Genomic DNA, 17,950 nt, shown 5'->3' on the forward strand with positions numbered 1-17,950 from the left:
CCATAATGGTCTTGCTGAACGCTAAATTTTGAGCGCGAGAAGAGCGACCACCGATTGATCCTCACTTGCCGGCTAAGTTAAGCTACCGCTATGGTCTACCTAATTGCTCTTCTGTCAACTGCTATTTTACGTTTCAATGCTCAATTATTATTTTTATTTAAAAAGTCAAATCAACTGCCGTTCATCACTCTCTTTCTCCGGCCGGCGTCGTTTCCGGTGAAATTTATCCCATAGTAAGCAAACTTACTATGCATCCATCTCTATGTATCTATGTATGAATCTACACGTATAATGACACATACCGAATAGTTTCGCTGATCGAGTTACTCAGGTCACTGATTATCTGCGTTTATGAGGGTGGACATAATTGTTACAGTGAATTGCTATTGTTTTCGAACGAAATCATTCTATTATCTTGATTTTGGAATAACTTTATTTGAGTTGCTCGTTAACTTTTTTTTTTCCGGATAATCTCTCATGTTTTGTTTTGAGGGATTCAACTGCGGGGTTTTTGGCATATGCTTATAACTAGCCGCCTCAGAAATTAGAAGTGCGTTATTCGTTGTGTTCAACGGTGGTTTTTGGTTAAAGCGTAAATGTAGGTGAAGTTCAGAAATCTATTGGCTTCAGTCAGTGTTTCTGGGATTTGACAGAAAAATAGATCCTACTTTATAAGTGTTCTTAAGTTAAATAACTCCTGTATTTAATAGTGATTGTTCGTGCTTCAATATCTTCTAGGTTGAAATGAAATGATTTACACTATAGGTGACGAAATGAAATCAAATGCCTGGAATTATGTGATAAATTGTATGTGAATGGAGATGTATTCCTTGCTGGATTTTATCAAATTCTTTCTTTATTTGGAATATGTTTTTTTTTACTTGCAGATTCTATGTGGTTGTGGATTGATATACATTTCATGGTAGAACCGGCTTGACCAGATTTGACAGAAGGCTGATCTCTGAAGAGCAATGCTGGTGCAGTATGAAGGGTGGTTGTCGACATTTCAGCTCCTACTTCCAATACTTATTATCTTGAGCTCTGTGGAAAATGGAAACACGGGAACAACAAGTACTTTCGTTCGTACTGAATGGCCATCAATTGATATTCCTCTTGACCATGAAGTATTCAGAATTCCTAAAGGTCATAATGCTCCACAGCAAGTAAGCCTTTATCTTTTATAACTCTTCTTTGAAATCTAAATAATAGATAACTTATAAGAGACTGCCAAATTGCAATCCAGCTGCAGATCTAATATCTCCATAGTTTTTCTTTGGAATTCCGGAAATGCAAGGATCACATTCATAATGTTGTGGACTAGAGGACCAAAGGAAGTATCCTCATTGTTCTTGATGATGCTGTCCTGTTATTTACAGTGTTTTCTATTCCCCAATCTGGTCTGGGTTTCAGCAAGTGATGTAAAAATTTGACAAACTACCTGTATCTGAGTCATATCCACTTTATTTATGGAGGCATCAGCTATTCATTTGTAGGATTGGGAATATAATATTATCTGGTTAGGAACATGATAAGCATGCATAATTTATCACTTCGAGGTGAAAAAATTTGCTATAATGACGGTTATATGCTGCAAAAATCATAATTCTAGTTTGCTTTTGATGTATAAGACTACTTGCCTTTTGATTTCTATTTTATCTTCATGAATGTACCTTAGTGATATGGCTTTTGCTTTCATCCATTTTCATTCAAACTAGTTGTGCATATAGGTGCATATCACCCAAGGTGACTATGAGGGAAAGGCTGTAATAATTTCATGGGTTTCAGTTGCTGAACCTGGGCCAAGCCAGGTACAATATGGCACATCAGAGAACAAATATGTTTTTAGTGCTGAGGGCACGGTGACAAACTACAGCTTTTACGGGTATCAGTCTGGCTACATTCATCATTGTCTTATTGATGGCCTGGAGGTAAAACATCAATCATTCAAGCGCGAGCTGACCTGATCTTTGAATTCAGAAAATATTTAAGTCTGTACAAGAACTTTCAATTTAGAACATTACATTTTATTCATGTCTTATTGATAACCGCTTTTTCTTGATTCTTGATTATGATTCTGCATGTAAAAAGCATAACAACATCCCAATTAAGGTTTACTTGGTTTTAGATTAATTTACCAACCTATACCTATGCATTAACGCATTCACAGGCACAAATTTATATTGATGCATAGCAGGATTACCTATGCAGTTATACAGACACACAGGCATTACTATGATAACTATATCATTTTCATCAGTCAACTGAGTTTTTCTCTTTCTTCTGAAAATTTGTGATGTTTTAATTATTTCATAACAATTAGAAACATCATCTCAACCAACATGGTGGTAATATTTCACTTATCTTATAAATGTGATTCAGTTGCTTCAGAGTTCCATTTCTATGTGAACTTTATACTTCAGTAATCCCACATGTTACTTTTACATACATATTCACACACTTGAATAAAATATAATAGTCTAGTAAGTTATTACTTTGGGGCTTCTTAGTGGCATTTCTATGACCTTTCTGTTTGTTCATTTTTATATATGTATTCTCATATCAACATTTGCTAATATCTTGTTCTTAGTATGACACCAAGTACTATTACAAAATTGGAGTAGCTGACTCTTCCCGTGAATTTTGGTTTCGAACACCTCCAAAAATTGATCCAGATGCTTCATATACTTTTGGAATTATAGGTAAAGATACTTCTCTTTTCTTTTTTTTTTTTGAATAAAAAGTATAAGAAATATATTAAATTAACGGCACCAAGGGATAACCACCTATTTACAGAATATTGTCAAGTCTGTTAGTATATCAACAATATTCTCAAAATCTTACATCCTATATAAATCATTACCAAAAATTAAAAACCCAAATTATTGAAACCATCTATTTTTAATTTTTATAATCTCCCCCTCTACTCAACAGCACTAAGGGACAACCACCCATTTACAGAATATTTACAAGTCTATTAGCATATCAATAATGTTCTCAAAATCTTCCATCCTATATAAGTCATGGCCCAAATCAAATACCTAAATTAATGAAGTGATCTATCCTTAGTTTTATATATCTCCCCTTCTACCCCCTCAAAAGTCTATTGTTTCTCTTTTTCCAAATCACCCAAACACTAGTCAGTAAAATAAGTTTTATAAATTTTTTCTTTTTACAAATCCCCTCCCATACACAAATCTCATCTCTCACCAATCCTGCAATAACCCAATTAGTTCCTTACAAGTCATAGACAATAGTCCAAAAATTATATGCCACCAGACACCAAAGAAGAATATGGTTGCATGGCTCAGCAGCACTTTTGCAAAGATAACACCCATCCACCATGGTCCTTCCTATTCTCATCAGTTTGTCTTTTGTCAAAATACATTCTTTACCCACCTCCCAAGTAAAGAAAATGATTTTAGGTGGGGCTTTCACCTTCCAAATATGTTTTGCCGGAAAACTCATCTCTCTCACCTTAGCATTACTAACCAAGTGCTTATAAAACGATTTCACTGTGAAAACCCCATTCTTCTTCAGATTCCATACAAGTTGATCACTGTTATCATTCAATTGAATAGTGGCCAGAAGTTGGAGTAAACTTCATATTCTTCAACCTCCCAATTATTGAGGTTCCTTGTCAAATTCACGTACCACTCCCTACTACCGTTTTCTCCCCCATGAACCTCCTCCACTAACATATTCTTCGCTTATGCTATGACAAAAATCTGAGGAAATTGATTCATAAGGCATCCCCTCCCAATCCAATCATCCTTCCAAAGCAGAATCCCATTTCCTCTCCCCACCTTTCACTTTGTACATTCTTGCACTCTATGTCACCTCATCATTATGCTCTTCCATAAACCCTCCTCATATGGTCTACCCATATCTCTAGAGGATCCTTCCCTGCTAATGCCCCCCACCTAACTTCCACCACCTTTTCCCACAGAAAGTCATCTACCCTCCAATACCTCCAAATCCAGTTACAATGTAAGGCCCTATTCATATAAAGATCTCAAGCCTAGTCCCCCCTGCTCCAAAGGTAGCTTTACCTCTTCCTACTTCACCAAAGGATACCTTGTTCTCCTCTCTTCATCATCCCACGTGAAATGACACTGAATGGTCTCAAGTTTCTTCGCCATCTTTGCCTGAATTGTTAACACCGATATGCAGTAAATTGGTTGATTAGTTAAAGTACTTTTGGTAAGAGTTAATCTACCCCCTTTTGACAAGAAATTTCTCTTCCATCTTGCTAATTTTTTCTCAAATATCAATCATTGGCTTCCAGCTTCTTCTTTTTTTATATTTGGTACCCAACATAATGCCAAGATTTTGAACTGGTTTACATCCCAACACCCAAGCAAATATTCCATCTTCCCCCTATCCCTAAATTCCGTCAGTTCAAACTTGTTCAAATTGATATTTAAACCAAACACTGCTTGAAAACAAAGGAGTACACATGTTAGATTAAGCAATATCCTCACCTCTTGTTAGCAAAAATTCAAAGTGATATCAGCAAAGAAAAGGTTAGAAGCTTCTAATTGGTTTTCGTTCCTCCCCAAAATAATACCTTTCAACAACTCCTCCTTAGCCTTATCCAATAACCTATTCAAAACTTCCATAACAATGATAAACAATAATGGAGATAATAGGTTTCCCTATCTCAATCCTCTTGATGCCTTAAAAAATGAAGATTTATCGACACTGCAAAATAAGAGTTGAAACTACGTGCATACATCCACTTCTTCCATTTCTGCCCAAAGCCTAACCTCTCCAGCATGTAATCCACAAATGCCCAGTTAACATGATCATATGCTTTTTTCATGTCTGGTTTACAAAGAATTCCTTCCCTCTTGCTACTCATCAACTTATCCACCCCTTCATTTGTCACCATAACAACATCCATAATCTGCCTACCCTCCATAAACATACTAGCTCTCTCCAATCACCTTCCCCCAACACGTTATATAAATGCTTGGCTAGGACCTTTGAGATAAGTTTGTAGATGCAGCCCTCCAAACTGATTGACCTGGAGTCTTTGATTAGTCTTCTCCATCTTGGCAATAATCGCCAAAAATGTGGAATTCAATGAATTCACAAAAGTCTCAGATTCATGAACTTCCTTGAAGAAATCTATCAAATCATCCTTAATAACATGCCAGATGTTTTGCAAAAACATCGTATTAAAACTGTCTAGGCCCAGAGATTTATCACAATCCCTGAGCCCTTCAACTGTCTCTTCTTTGGAAAACTACTCCTCAAAGTTCATCCTGCTTATCTCATCTAACTCCTTGAACAGTTGTTTGATTTAATATACAACATTCTTTTTATCTTTAAAAAAAGATTAAGAACATTAATTTTCTCTTCTTATTTTGCTCCCTCCTTCCACTTCTTAATTTTCATTTTTCAGGATTTTTAATTTTTAGAAATCCTAAAACTAGCTTTTCCTTCCACTTTTATGTCTCTTCACACTCTTTCAACCATACATCTGAAACTGTCAACTTTTAGCCACTTATTATCTAGATGGAACGGGATTGGACCCCACTGGATTCTGTACAATGCTAATCAGAAAATGATTAGAAATGGGTCTTGATATCACCTTTTGGCATAAACCAGATAACTGAAGGAGAAAATTTGAAGATACTAGGAAATGACTAATCCTTGAACAGATGCCTTTTTTCTTTAATTGGTCTATTATGTCCATTTGCCTCCATCGGAGACAGATTCAGCTTTTTCAGTGCTTCTTTGAACCTGCAGGTCACACGTCTTTGAAAATTGATCTCCCGATCTTTCATTGCGTCTCAACACCATATTAAAGTCCCATTTGACAACATATTTTCTCCCCGATCTATTCTAATTCTCCTCCAACTCCTTCCATAAGATCAACCTCTCAATGTTGTACCCCAACAGTACACACTAGTAAAAATCTAACCCCTCCCACCTCAACAAGTCACAAAATGACATGATATAGTAGTCTTCCCCATTAACACTTCCTTACATTCAACTTTTTTCTTACTCCATGAAACAACAATACCTCCAGTCGCCCACTTAGCTGGCAAAACATGTCATTCCAATTCCTTTACTCTTCATAAACTTCTAATTTCTCTTTCATTGATTGCCTCAATTTTAGATTCTTGAAGACATACAACATCCAACTTCCACCTATTCATACGCCATTTAATAGCTTGCCTTCTCTTTCTATCATTTATCCCGCTAACATTACATGATGTGAGTTTTCCAATCATTTACGCCTCCTCACCACTTAACTATTCTTTCTTGTTATACTTATTTTTGCAATCATTATTTATGGATGATTGCAGTATCTTCAGCTCCCTCACACCTTCCTCCTCCTCCTTCTCCCTCCTGTTCCTTTCAATTTCTACAAATAAGTCTAGCATTTGGTATTCAATGTCTTTAAAGGTGACTCCTAGCAATTTGCTAATTCTCTGGATGTTTCTCATTACTCAAACCGAATTACATTGATCTCCTTCTGCTTTTTCTTCGACCTCTCCCTGCTCGACACCAACCTGTTCATTTTCGATCGGTTCCCTCGGTATAGTTGTCCCATAATCCACATCAACTAACACAATCTCCATCATTTTCCCTTTTTTCGATTCTCCTCTTCTGTTCCCTCTATGCTTATCGATGCCCCTTCTCTAATTTCCTCCCTCACTTCCTGTGCCAAACCCTCTTTTATTTTTGTGCCTCCTTCCTCTTCTTCTTTTGGCACCACAGCTTCCTTCTCTGCCCCAATCTCTTTCTCTTCCTCCTCCTCCCTTCCCTCCTCCTTTGCACAGAGCTCTCCATCTCCGATTTTTTCCTTCTCTCTCAAGCCTTCATAATGGGTCAGGTTCCTTCTCACAAGCTTCCAAACCCATTTAATTTTTCAGCTCCTTCTCCACCCTAGTTCCTTGCTCGGCTCAACTTGCTCTATCCATTTTCCTTTTTCCTCCCACGAATATTTTCTTCTTTTATTCGGCCCAAGCTCCTCCATCCTCCTGGATCTATTAGTTCTCATCCACCTATTCCTCTTATCCCAGAATGACCCAAACTTCTTGTGTTTCGGAAAAACCCCCATTAGCTCCCCTTTCTCCCGTTTTGAATATCAAAATCATCTCGATTCACTTCCTTCCTGAGTTGTGTCTGGCCTACCCACCTCACCTGATCTCCAGAGGACTGAACTGCCTTTGGTACGTTTTCTCCTTTGCTACTCCTACTGAATACCGAATACCCTTCCTGCAGTATGGGTATATTTCCACCTATTCTTCTTCTCCCAAATCGACCCCAACTTGTGTTTTGGAAAAACACCCATTGGCTCCTCTTTCTCCCATTTTGAATTTTAAAATCTTCCTGATTTGCCTCCTTCCCGGGTTGTGTCTGCGATATCCACTTCACCTTGTCTCCAGAGGACTGAATCACCTCTGGTATGTTTTCTCCTTTGCTACCTCCATCGAAAGCCAAATACCTGCAGTGTGGGCATATTTCCTTGTTTTGAGGTGTCTCCTTCTCCACTCCTTTCTCCTCTTCGTCTCTTATCTCCACCTCTATTCACATGTTATCCGGATTTACCAGGGGCCAGTCCGCCAGATCGAACACAGATCTCATCATATTCCACCCGCCCTGCTTCCACCCCTTCCCATATGAAGATCTGTTTAACCGCCTTTTATTCCTGCTCCCTTTCCTGTTTCTTTCTAATGCCACCCAGAGATTGTGGTTCCTTCCCTCCCTGTTCTTCCCCCAAGTCTTCCCTCCCTTTCTTCAGTAAAGTCTTCTAAAGAATTCACTAACTACTCCTCCCCCTCCTCCAGAAAAATAGATGCTCTAAATCCCCTTCCATTCTCACTTATCCTCAATCCATCAATGTTCTTGCCTTTACAAACCACATCGAATGACTTTCTATCAATCAACAAGAATATTCTCCTCTGTCCCGACATCATTTTCTCCTATTCTGGTCAGCTGATGTCGCCTTCTGCCTTTTTGCCCTTCCTTCTCGCTTCTCTCTTCCTACCTGCCTCCCATCTTTTCCCCCTTCCTCAGTCAACGAAGTCTGATCACTCACTCTCGCTTGCTTTCTCTCTCTAGGACTTTCTTGTTCACGAGGAAAGAGTCATAACTATTTTGCTAGTAGAGACAAGTTCTTTGATCTAAGATTTCCAATGTCCCCCCTAAAATGGTAAAGGTACTTCTCTTAAGCATAATTTGTTCAAAGAACATTATTGATATACCTTCTTGTTACTTTATAGAAATATTGACAGCATGAATCTCGAATTTTCAGTTGAAAGGTAAAGGGCTTTATAAAACATGTAAGTTCAAGGTTTTCTTAACACTACGAATAATACAAGAGAGCATAAAGTGCCAAGTTTTTAAATTAATGCACTTCTAGAATCTTTCTTATTCCTTATTGCCTTTCTTTATTTTAGGTGATTTGGGTCAAACACATAATTCTCTTTCCACTATCAAGCATTACATGCAGACTAGGGGACAGACTGTCTTATTTGTTGGTGATCTCTCTTATGCTGATAATTATAAGTACAATGATACTGGTGTTAGATGGGATTCATGGAGCCGATTTATAGAGCGAAGTGCTGCATATCAGCCATGGATTTGGTCAGCTGGGAATCATGAGATAGAGTATGAGCCTAACATGGTACCATCACAATGTTGCTTTTTGAACTTTTATTATAGTTTCTTATTTTCTTTATTATGGTCCTTTTGGAACTACTGCGTAAGCTTAAGCACTGAGCTTCTAGAGGTACCATGTTTCACTTTCTGTAATTTTGCTAAACTATTATTCCTGGCAGACTGGCTGGAAGAAGGTCTAAGAGATAGTGGAACCTTTTCTCTGTTTTCCCCTCCTGTTTATATGGATATGCTATATATGTTAGGTTGAATTATATGAAATTATGAATGCCTGCATTCACTTTTCTGTCCCTGTTAACCCATCCCAATACTCATTTTTCAGGGAGAGGTTCTTCCATTTAAATCATATCTACATAGATTTCCCACGCCTTATAAAGCTTCAAACAGCAGTAGTCCTCTTTGGTATGCTGTCCGAATGGCATCGGCTCATATCATTGTCGTGTCCAGCTATTCACCGTATGGTAAGACGTCACTATTTTCAAGAGTCTGAAAGAAATTATATCTAGCGAATGCTTCAGTATCTTTCTGCAAAATCTTATTTTGTATTCTCCTCAACTCTTGCAACAGTTTAATCACAAAGTTTTCCTATGACTAACCATGATGGAACAATAATTTTACATCTTTTAGTTACAAATTGGGTTATCTCTTTATACATGCTATAATGAAGTCGTAATGAATTGTTTGAAAACTACCTAACCAGTAAAATATACACCTCAATGGCAATGGCTGCGGGAAGAGCTAAGAAAAGTGGATAGAAAGAAGACACCTTGGCTAATTGTTCTTATGCATGTGCCAATGTACAGTAGCAATCTTGCCCACTACATGGAAGGTGAAAGCATGCGAGCTGTATTTGAGAGCTGGTTTGTCCATTCCAGAGTTGACATGGTGTTTGCTGGCCATGTTCATGCCTATGAAAGATCGGTATGAAGATTCTTCTCTTCTATATTTTTCTAACATAAATAAATAGGTTCTCTAGGGCGACAATTTCATGTGCTTATCTTACTGTATGACAAGGATCATTGACTGCAAATCTTTTCTTCAATATCTCATTGCACCATCCATCATCTCAGAGTTGTCCTACACATGTTCTTTTTCTGTGAAGTTGAATTATTCTAGGAAGAGGATCACCATTTTTTTGGAAAGGAGATTTCCACAGATTGAAAGCTAGCATGGAGAGCCCAACTGATTCTATTGAAAATTTTATTTGATGTAAATTTAATGCTTTGACAACATATGTGGGGCTCCCTTATTTGCATCTAAGACATGGAGCCATTTTTCATTTATTAATCGGGCATTCAAACTAGTTTCTGCATGTGCTATGTGTTACCTATCCAAACTTAAAAGGTTACGAGTTCCTTGGTTAAAGGAAGAAGGGATCAAACTTATAAGAAGAGTAGGTGGGAAATTATCCAATAGTACTTTTGTAATTGGGCGTTAGAGTAATTCAAAAGTCTAACCAAACAGCTTATCTGATTCTAAGTTCCTCTTCCTTTATATTCATGCCAGAGATTTAAACTTATAAATATTCTCTTCTACTCAATATTATGGCTGGTCAGACAACATTTTCATTCACTTGCGTGATTCTTACAATTCTGTTAAGAAATTCTCTGTGAATCTAGGAAAGTAACCTTTTTTTGCCATTTTCATGTCATTCAATCAATACTAGCAGTATCGCATCTCAAATATATATTATAATGTATCAAGTGGTGATCGTTACCCTATACCTGACACCTCGGCTCCAGTCTATATAACAGTTGGAGACGGAGGAAATCTTGAAGGTCTTGCTGGAAGGTAAGGCAGGTCTAACTATTTGAAACTTCAATAGAACTGAATATTTTTACTAGAGTGGAATACCTTTTGGAAGTACCAAGTTACTCAGATAAACCCATTATAATTCATTATTAGGTTTTTGGATCCTCAACCAGAGTATTCTGCATTCCGTGAAGCCAGTTATGGTCATTCTACATTGGAGATAAAGAATAGGACCCATGCATTCTACCATTGGAATCGAAATGATGATGGAAAAAGAACTGTTACTGATTCTGTAGTATTCCACAACCAATACTGGTAAGTGTGTTATTGACTTATTGTTTTTCCTTCTCCTAAGATGGTGTCAAGGGGGAAAAAAAAAGGAGCTCTTATTGGGATATCATCCAGGAAGTTTATCCCAATAAGTCATAATAACAGTTATTAAATGCTTTTCACAAATATGAGTTTGATGAATAAATAACTTTTAACTAAACAAAGCAAACAATTGAATCTGGTCAGAACTTCTCTCTTTTTCTCACCATGCATATATTTGATTATCTCCCTTGCAATAAATTTTTTCTTTTTTCCTGCAGCACTATTGCATTTGGTTATGTTTATTTTGACACTACAGGCAGAAAAGGAAAATAACAGGAAAAATAATACACATTCCAAAAGAGAGGCTAATGCTTACCGTTAAAACAAACTACATTGTCATGCAGGGTGAGCAATCTGCGAAGGAGGAGACTTGAGAAGAATATTTGAGTTTCTTTTGGTTTGGATTTTTTTGATTATATTTGGAGATCCAAAGATGGACGCTGCAGAAGTTTCTCAAATTTCTTATGGCCATCCCACAAGGCCGTCAATTACCTGTGCGCCAAATTTCAGATTTCCTGGAAATATGTTGGTGAGCGGAGATCCGGGGATATGATGGAGAGGTGAACAGTTTATATAACAAAATGGAGGAGTATTTTTGCTTTTTAAATATGAGCATATAAAATTAGTTAATATAATTTTCTGTATGGGTTAATGAGATTTATGAAAATATATTTAGTTCCATATCCTATTGGCTATTACCACAGTTTGAGTACATAATACGTTCATTTTACGAAGTTTGTAATGACTCCCTGTAGGGATTGATGGTGAGGAATATGAAAAAACACTGAAAAACTTTCATATTTGTCAAGTGTTCTCTCTCTTGATAAATAACTCCTGACTTGATCATCGAAGAAAATTTTTATCACCAATTAGATAGAATTACTTGAGTGGGAATAAAATTTAATCCTCAATAGAGAGGAAAAAGTCTTCTTTTGAAATTTCATGTTCTATTTGAACAAATAAAGTCTATGTAGAAAATTTACACTTAACCCTAAGATGGTTGAGAACTTGAGATCTTTCACCAAATTAACCTTCTAAACAATTTCAAATGAAATGGAGATAACATATTCCAAAATTCATTCTTTAAATTAAACCATTTTTTCTTGTAATACAATTCAATTCACCAAATCTTCCAATCTTATGTCCTTCTGCAACAGCAGAAACATCAAACATCTTAAAACTGTACATCCACTTTCCCCCAAACTTATCAATCTAAAGTATGAAAATAAAAAATACTTAAAAATGATCTTTTGCAGAGAAACAGTGACAGCCCTGGTATACTTCTTTGTTTCAATTTCTTGCGTGTTAGCAGCATCCTTCTAACATAAAGAATTCTGCTCTCTCCTGCATCCAGACAGAAACTTGTGAAATGATAACGGATCTGTGAAGTCTATTTTTGTCAGATCAATTTTCACGGAACTTGAGCTGTGGAGTCCACTTGAGATGTAAAAAGAGCCTCCCAGATTTGGCACCATCAAGGGTAAAACTGTCCTGCAATTCCCCTTCTAATATCACCCTAGTTAGAGTCATTATAACTCTCCCAATTCTATCCTGAAAGATCACGAAAATGAGATGAGCAATGCACGTACACGAATCTGTCCACGCTGCAGCTTAGATGATCAAATGTATTATATCATTTTATATAAGATGATAAAAGATCAAATCACGAGTCATTGGATTGTCACAAAAAATCACGAGATTTGATTTGTAATAAAAACAAAAAATATATGATGAAACTATACTTTTCCATAAAAACTATACAAAGAAAAAATTCTTGCATAACTGACAACAAACCTTCTGGAACTACAGCAAAAGAAAAAACCCAAAAAATTACCTTCCCGAAAGTATCATGGTCCCAAAGTTCCAAAATCAACAGTTCATGCAAACCATCCTCCACGACAAAATCAAATGTTTGATTCCAAACTGGATTCAGGCTGTCATTTACTACCTGAGAAAGAAGAAAAGAATATTTGAGATATGATTTAATGAACTTTGTTTAGACTTTTGTTTGCTGGAAATCTAACAATCTCACCCTAGTCTTGACTTTTGTTTCGGCTTTTTTCATAATAAGAACTACATATGGGTCTGCCTTTCCCATCAAATCTACTGCTGGCAGGTCTTCTGCTGCTACTACTGTGACAGATAATACTCCTCTAACAATAACCTCACTTTTCCTTGAAGATGGTGCCCTTATAAAATTTGAAGCATCTGTTTCATCATTTCCTGGCTTAAGGACTTTCTCCAATGAGGTCAAAGAGAAATCTGGGTTAAAAGGATTTTTAATGCTGCTTTCTGTGCCGAAAGGACAGTAGAGGAGCTCCAGGTGCACCTTATGCCAAAGAAAGTATTCAGGTCATTGGTAAATTACAAGTTATGAAAATATAGCTCTTAGTCCAATTAAATATGTGTTACGTGTAAATTATATAACTCTGAAATGATATAATAATAACATAATAACGGGAAGAAAAAACACAAAAAATTAGGATTATAGTTGTAAGAAAAAACAACAGTAAGAGTGTAACAAAAACTGACAGTGCGCACAAAAACATATTTAAAAATGATATTTTAGTTTATGAGAATATACTAAACTATTATTTGTGAAAAATAATGAAGTTAGTTGTAATTATAGCAGCATGGTACCTCCAAGGCGCCATACTTACACTATCAATCCTATCTTCTTACCTGACCCCTGTTTTTGGTATCCCTTTGGACCTCCAAATCTTTCACTAGCTTCAACCAGACATCCTTCACTTTACCAGGGATGAGTTCCTTCAGTGGCACTTGAGCGCAGCCAATAAGTTCCGAAGCCTGAACCCCTTCATCATCGGAGATTCTTATTGTCAGGTGCTGAGTTGATGCGTCTTCAACAATGAACTCAAAGTGCTCGTTCCAAATTGGATTCAGTTCGTTGTTCTGAAGATAAATGAAGTTACTTCCAATAGAAGAAAATGGTAAAAGAATTATGTAGAAAGGAAATTTTTGAATTCTCTTACGATAGTTCTGCTCCTTTTTATTTTATCCCTAAGAGGTCTTATGAATAACTCAGCATAAGGATCGGATTTCCCGATAACATCTTTATTTGTTAAGTCCTTGGCTTGCACAAGCTTCACATCTAGTGTTCCAACAGGTTTGAGCTCAAGGTCACTGAAAAATGAAGCAATCTTTATGTGCGCAGAAAGTTTGCAGGAATAACGAAAAGACAAAAGTACTCTAGTGACAGATTTTGTTGAGTATATACAGATGTGCGATTAATGGCAAACTCATTGTATATATATATAGAAAAAAGGAAGCTAGAAAAATATAAGCATACCTGTAATCCCCTGGTATTATTGGTATAATCTTCCTAACAGGCCAAGTTATGGAATCTTCAATTGCATCTCTTATAGTTTCCTGATATTTTCATTTTGAAAATGTTAGATCAGTCACATCCATAACAAGAAAATGTTAGATCAATGGTCCTGCTATGTGATCATCAAGATCTCTAAGCCAAGAAGTAATTTCCTTAATCATGTTAACTCTACGTGTAGTTGTAACATCCATTTTGGCGAAATCCACATTCAGTCTATTGGAAGAAAGGATCATAATACAGAGTTTTCTCATACCTGGATTGCATCAGAAATCCCCGGGATTGTCTTTATATCACCACCAATAATTTTGAGTGTAAAATCGAGCTTTTTCTGCAGAATTTCAGGTACATCAGCAATTTGTTTAATTTCAACAATGTTTTATCATGCGACTAATAGATCTTAAATTATAACTAACCTTTTGTCTCAAGGAATAAGAAACAGCTCCAAAACAAGGGAACTCGTCAACTAGTGGTTTAAAGATTAACCTAAACATCCCTGTGAATCCAATATTTTTTACCTAGATGAACAAGTTAGAACCAAAAGGGATGATAAGGAATATCTTTGATGTAACTTAGAAGAACTTTTGTAGAGTTCAGGAAATCAAAGAGAGAAACAAACTTGGCAAACATCTTTGACTTACACAACCAAATTGTTTACATAAAGGAAGAGAAAAAGGAAAACAAAGGTTTTCAGATTGTTCTTGGAAGTCGGTTGTTCTAGTTCCTCAGCATTTTAGACATACCTGTACAGGTAGTGCCATGCCTAGTTTGGTCTTAATGCCAAGTACAATATTTGGGTTGCCATCCCATTGCATTTCCAATTCCATGGTGATTCCATCAGCCTGACTTTCCCCTTCAATTATGGAAACTCCTAAACGCGTAAGAGTGATGAATTTCATGAGTCACGACCAAATTCTATCAAAATAATTGAAATTTTCTACTTAATACAATAGCTTCAGATCAACAATGACCAAAGAGCTTGAGAACTTTAGATGTCAAGGACTATGACTCATTTCCATTCAATTTCTAATCAACTTCTATTTATGATTTTCGTATTGGTCTTAATACATATAGTTAGAATACAGTTTCGCGGTCTTGAGTTATTAACACAACCATCTTGAATTTTTAATGGTAATCCACCCTTGAGGAATTGGTTCCCACCATAATTCAAGTTGGAGATGTGGAAATTCAGAAATAATGAATTATAATCTGATAAGTCATAGTAAGACTAGAACGAAATTATAATTAGAAATTTTAATAAATTAAGAAAAAAAATTATACTAAATATTTACACCATGTTCGAAATAAATGAATTCTATTAAAAAAAGAACTATAGAATTCCATTATAAATCCACATTTTTATATTTAAACCATAAATAATGACTAATCATTCACACAATAAAAAGAAAAAAGAAGAAAAAAGGAATATCTTTAACTTGTGATCAGTCATCTTAACCTGTAAACTGTGGAGCCACAGTGCCAAGAGTCAATTTAGAAAACTTGAGAGATGCTAAGATAGCTGGTCTATATTGTTCAAGAACTGGCTCCACATTACTTCTTATCAGCTCCGATGCTGCCTATGCCATAAATAAACCAATCACTCTGTAAAACATCACTTCCTCAAATCCGGTAAAAAAGAAAAAAAAACGATGAACACTAGTTTTTACCTCGTCAACAAACGGCCAAATCTTGTCAAGTTGGACATTCAGCCAAGTTAACTGCAATTAATTAAGAAACCAGTTTCAACACCACCCAGATGATCAAGATCAACACAATATACATACATAAATCCATGTATATTTTGAGAGAGAGGGATCACTTAACTTCTGTTGCTGTGAAAAGACAACCCAGGATGGATAACTCTCTCGCGGCAGAATCTTTCTTGAATCTTGCACTGTCATCCTCGCAAATGACGCCACTGTTTTGGCCTAAAGATCGCGTTAACAGATCCCAGAAAACCCAAAAAAAGAAACAGTAAATCATCTAACAGCAACATCATAAACAAAATCCGATCATTACTTGATCATTTCCAAGGTTAATCCCATAAACAAACTCAACATTCAATGCACGTACTTGCGGAAACTCCATGCAGGCGTATATACAAAAAGGTGGTGTGCGTTTCTGTGCGTATCTATAAGACTATACGTAAATGAAATCTCTGTGATAGTAAAACACAGAATTCTATAAAGATGAATCAGAGAAGGAGCGTACCAAATCGGAGCGGCGAGTTGATCGGATGTTCTCGTATCGAGCGAAGGCAATAATCAAGCCAATGCCGACGCCGAGTCCCAAGAATATTCCGAAGAAGAACGACATTGCTGTGCTGGTTTTAGCGGGTACCCCGTTGATAATCAAGCGAAATCAGAAACCATATATCTCTGCTTCAAGCTTTCAACAACGACATTTCTCTTTAATTCAGAAAAGAAAAAACAGTGGCTGTTTCTCTGGGTAGAATAAGAATCAGCGTGCTCCAACAGAGAGAGAGGATACGAATTAATAGTAACAGAACTACAGAAATCTATCAGGAAGTTAGTTGATGAAGAAGACAAGCGTTCGTAATTATCAAGATCTGCAAATTAGTGTTTTTTATAATTTAATTATAACATTTTAAACTAAAAATTCGGTCATATTATTAAACAAAAATTCATTATCATTATTTTCAACAATGCAAAATTTTCCAAGAAAAAGTATAATCAACTTCTATATATACTTTTAACTTACCATATATCTGTAGTTAATTTAAACAATTCTCTGTATTTACCCAATAAACTAATCTGATTAACAAATCAAAATTTCTTGATATTATTTTCTAGCATTATATATAATCTCGAAAGGTAATTGTCAAACCACAAAAAAAAAAAAAAGGAAAATCATTTAGAAAAAGATTGGGTATGGCATCAAGATCTAATTTTTCGCTTGCTTGTATGCTAATCATTCTTTACTTTAGGTGGCCCAACTGTAATACCAGTCAGCCCGTCAACTTACACGTTTGAATTAAAAAAAAAAATTATTTAAAATTTTATCAAATTTAATAGAATTTATAATACATAATTTAAATTCTACGTGATGAGATTTTGTGATATTAATTTTACATTTTTTAACATTATTTATGCTCTAGCTTAAAACTAAAAAAATTTGAGGATACAAAATTCTGAAATTCATTTACGTCTTTTAACATTTTAAGATGAAATTCATTTTCATTTTCAAAATTTTGAAATTATGAGTGTTTAATTGGGGTGCTCAAATAGGAAAATAAACATGGTTTTCATAATTACTTATTTTGTCGTTTTCTGTTTATGAATGATAATTTGTGTTTATGGCAATATTAATTCAATATGATTGCTTGTATGTATTATTGGATATTGCGTATTACCCCAAATTACTTCCATTTTAGACTCGTACTAATAATTCTATAGATTTGAAGAAGAAGAGTTTAAAAGAAGATCCAATCCACATTTTAAGTTTTCTAGTTGTGCAAAGACAAGAATATATATATATACACATACACATATGTACATGGATGCACTCTTTTCTCCATGCTTCAGTGATCTTAATTACTTTAAAAAATATGCATGTAAGTCATCGAGTATTGATAGATATATACACACATATAGATATACACATATATATTACTTGATCATTTCAAGATTTCACCATGTAATATTACTAATTAAATTTGTATCATTTATTTATTCTATTTATTTTCTATATATATTTATTATATCTATTTTTTTATTTTGTGTGCTTTTTATGAATAAAAATTTATTATTTAAATTAAATATTTATTTTTTTATTGAGCGAATGATACCAAATAAATTAAATCAAATTAATTTTTCGATCAAA

At 35.5% G+C, this 17,950-nt stretch overlaps 2 protein-coding genes across 5 annotated transcripts; one reads left to right on the forward strand and one right to left on the reverse strand.

The window, feature by feature from the left end:
• Nucleotides 1-3: 3 nt before the first annotated feature.
• Nucleotides 4-11,563, forward strand: LOC110806440 (bifunctional purple acid phosphatase 26-like). Of its 4 annotated transcripts, XM_088208629.1 has the most exons (10): nt 8-233; nt 888-1,163; nt 1,728-1,928; nt 2,588-2,699; nt 8,418-8,644; nt 8,960-9,098; nt 9,338-9,558; nt 10,304-10,428; nt 10,543-10,704; nt 11,106-11,563. In XM_088208629.1, exons 2-10 carry the CDS (start codon nt 972-974, stop codon nt 11,146-11,148), a joined length of 1,422 nt encoding a protein of 473 aa, XP_088064755.1. In that variant the 5' UTR covers nt 8-233; nt 888-971; the 3' UTR covers nt 11,149-11,563. The 4 variants fall into 4 exon arrangements, with proteins under 4 accessions (XP_088064757.1, XP_088064758.1, XP_088064756.1 ...); XM_088208631.1 differs by lacking the exon at nt 11,106-11,563 and having other exon boundaries at nt 4-233; nt 10,304-10,433; nt 10,543-10,682; XM_088208632.1 differs by lacking the exon at nt 11,106-11,563 and having other exon boundaries at nt 6-233; nt 10,307-10,433; nt 10,543-10,682.
• Nucleotides 11,564-11,815: 252 nt separating this feature from the next.
• Nucleotides 11,816-16,787, reverse strand: LOC110806431 (synaptotagmin-4). Its single transcript, XM_088208628.1, has 13 exons — nt 16,319-16,787; nt 15,927-16,035; nt 15,775-15,821; nt 15,564-15,684; nt 14,851-14,978; nt 14,524-14,625; nt 14,364-14,438; nt 14,072-14,151; nt 13,755-13,905; nt 13,444-13,674; nt 12,794-13,090; nt 12,596-12,709; nt 11,816-12,312 (listed from the first exon to the last, which is right to left on the reverse strand). The coding sequence occupies exons 1-13, from the start codon at nt 16,421-16,423 to the stop codon at nt 12,166-12,168; spliced, it is 1,707 nt and encodes a 568-aa protein (XP_088064754.1). The 5' UTR covers nt 16,424-16,787; the 3' UTR covers nt 11,816-12,165.
• Between the last annotated feature and the right edge of the window lie 1,163 nt (nt 16,788-17,950).

This window comes from Carica papaya, chromosome 7 (assembly GCF_054855325.1).
Source record: "Carica papaya isolate Zhongbai chromosome 7, ASM5485532v1, whole genome shotgun sequence".
NCBI lineage: Eukaryota > Viridiplantae > Streptophyta > Magnoliopsida > Brassicales > Caricaceae > Carica > Carica papaya.

Coding starts and splice junctions, on each gene's coding strand:
- LOC110806440 (XM_088208629.1), top strand. CDS start 972: ATGCTGGTGCAGTATGAAGGGTGGTTGTCGACATTTCAGCTCCTACTT. Junction 1,164..1,727: donor GTCATAATGCTCCACAGCAA/GTAAGCCTTTAT, acceptor TTGTGCATATAG/GTGCATATCACCCAAGGTGA. Junction 2,700..8,417: donor ATATACTTTTGGAATTATAG/GTAAAGATACTT, acceptor TCTTTATTTTAG/GTGATTTGGGTCAAACACAT.
- LOC110806431 (XM_088208628.1), bottom strand. CDS start 16,423: ATGTCGTTCTTCTTCGGAATATTCTTGGGACTCGGCGTCGGCATTGGC. Junction 14,626..14,850: donor GCATGGCACTACCTGTACAG/GTATGTCTAAAA, acceptor TTGTTCATCTAG/GTAAAAAATATTGGATTCAC. Junction 12,710..12,793: donor AAACAAAAGTCAAGACTAGG/GTGAGATTGTTA, acceptor CTTCTTTCTCAG/GTAGTAAATGACAGCCTGAA.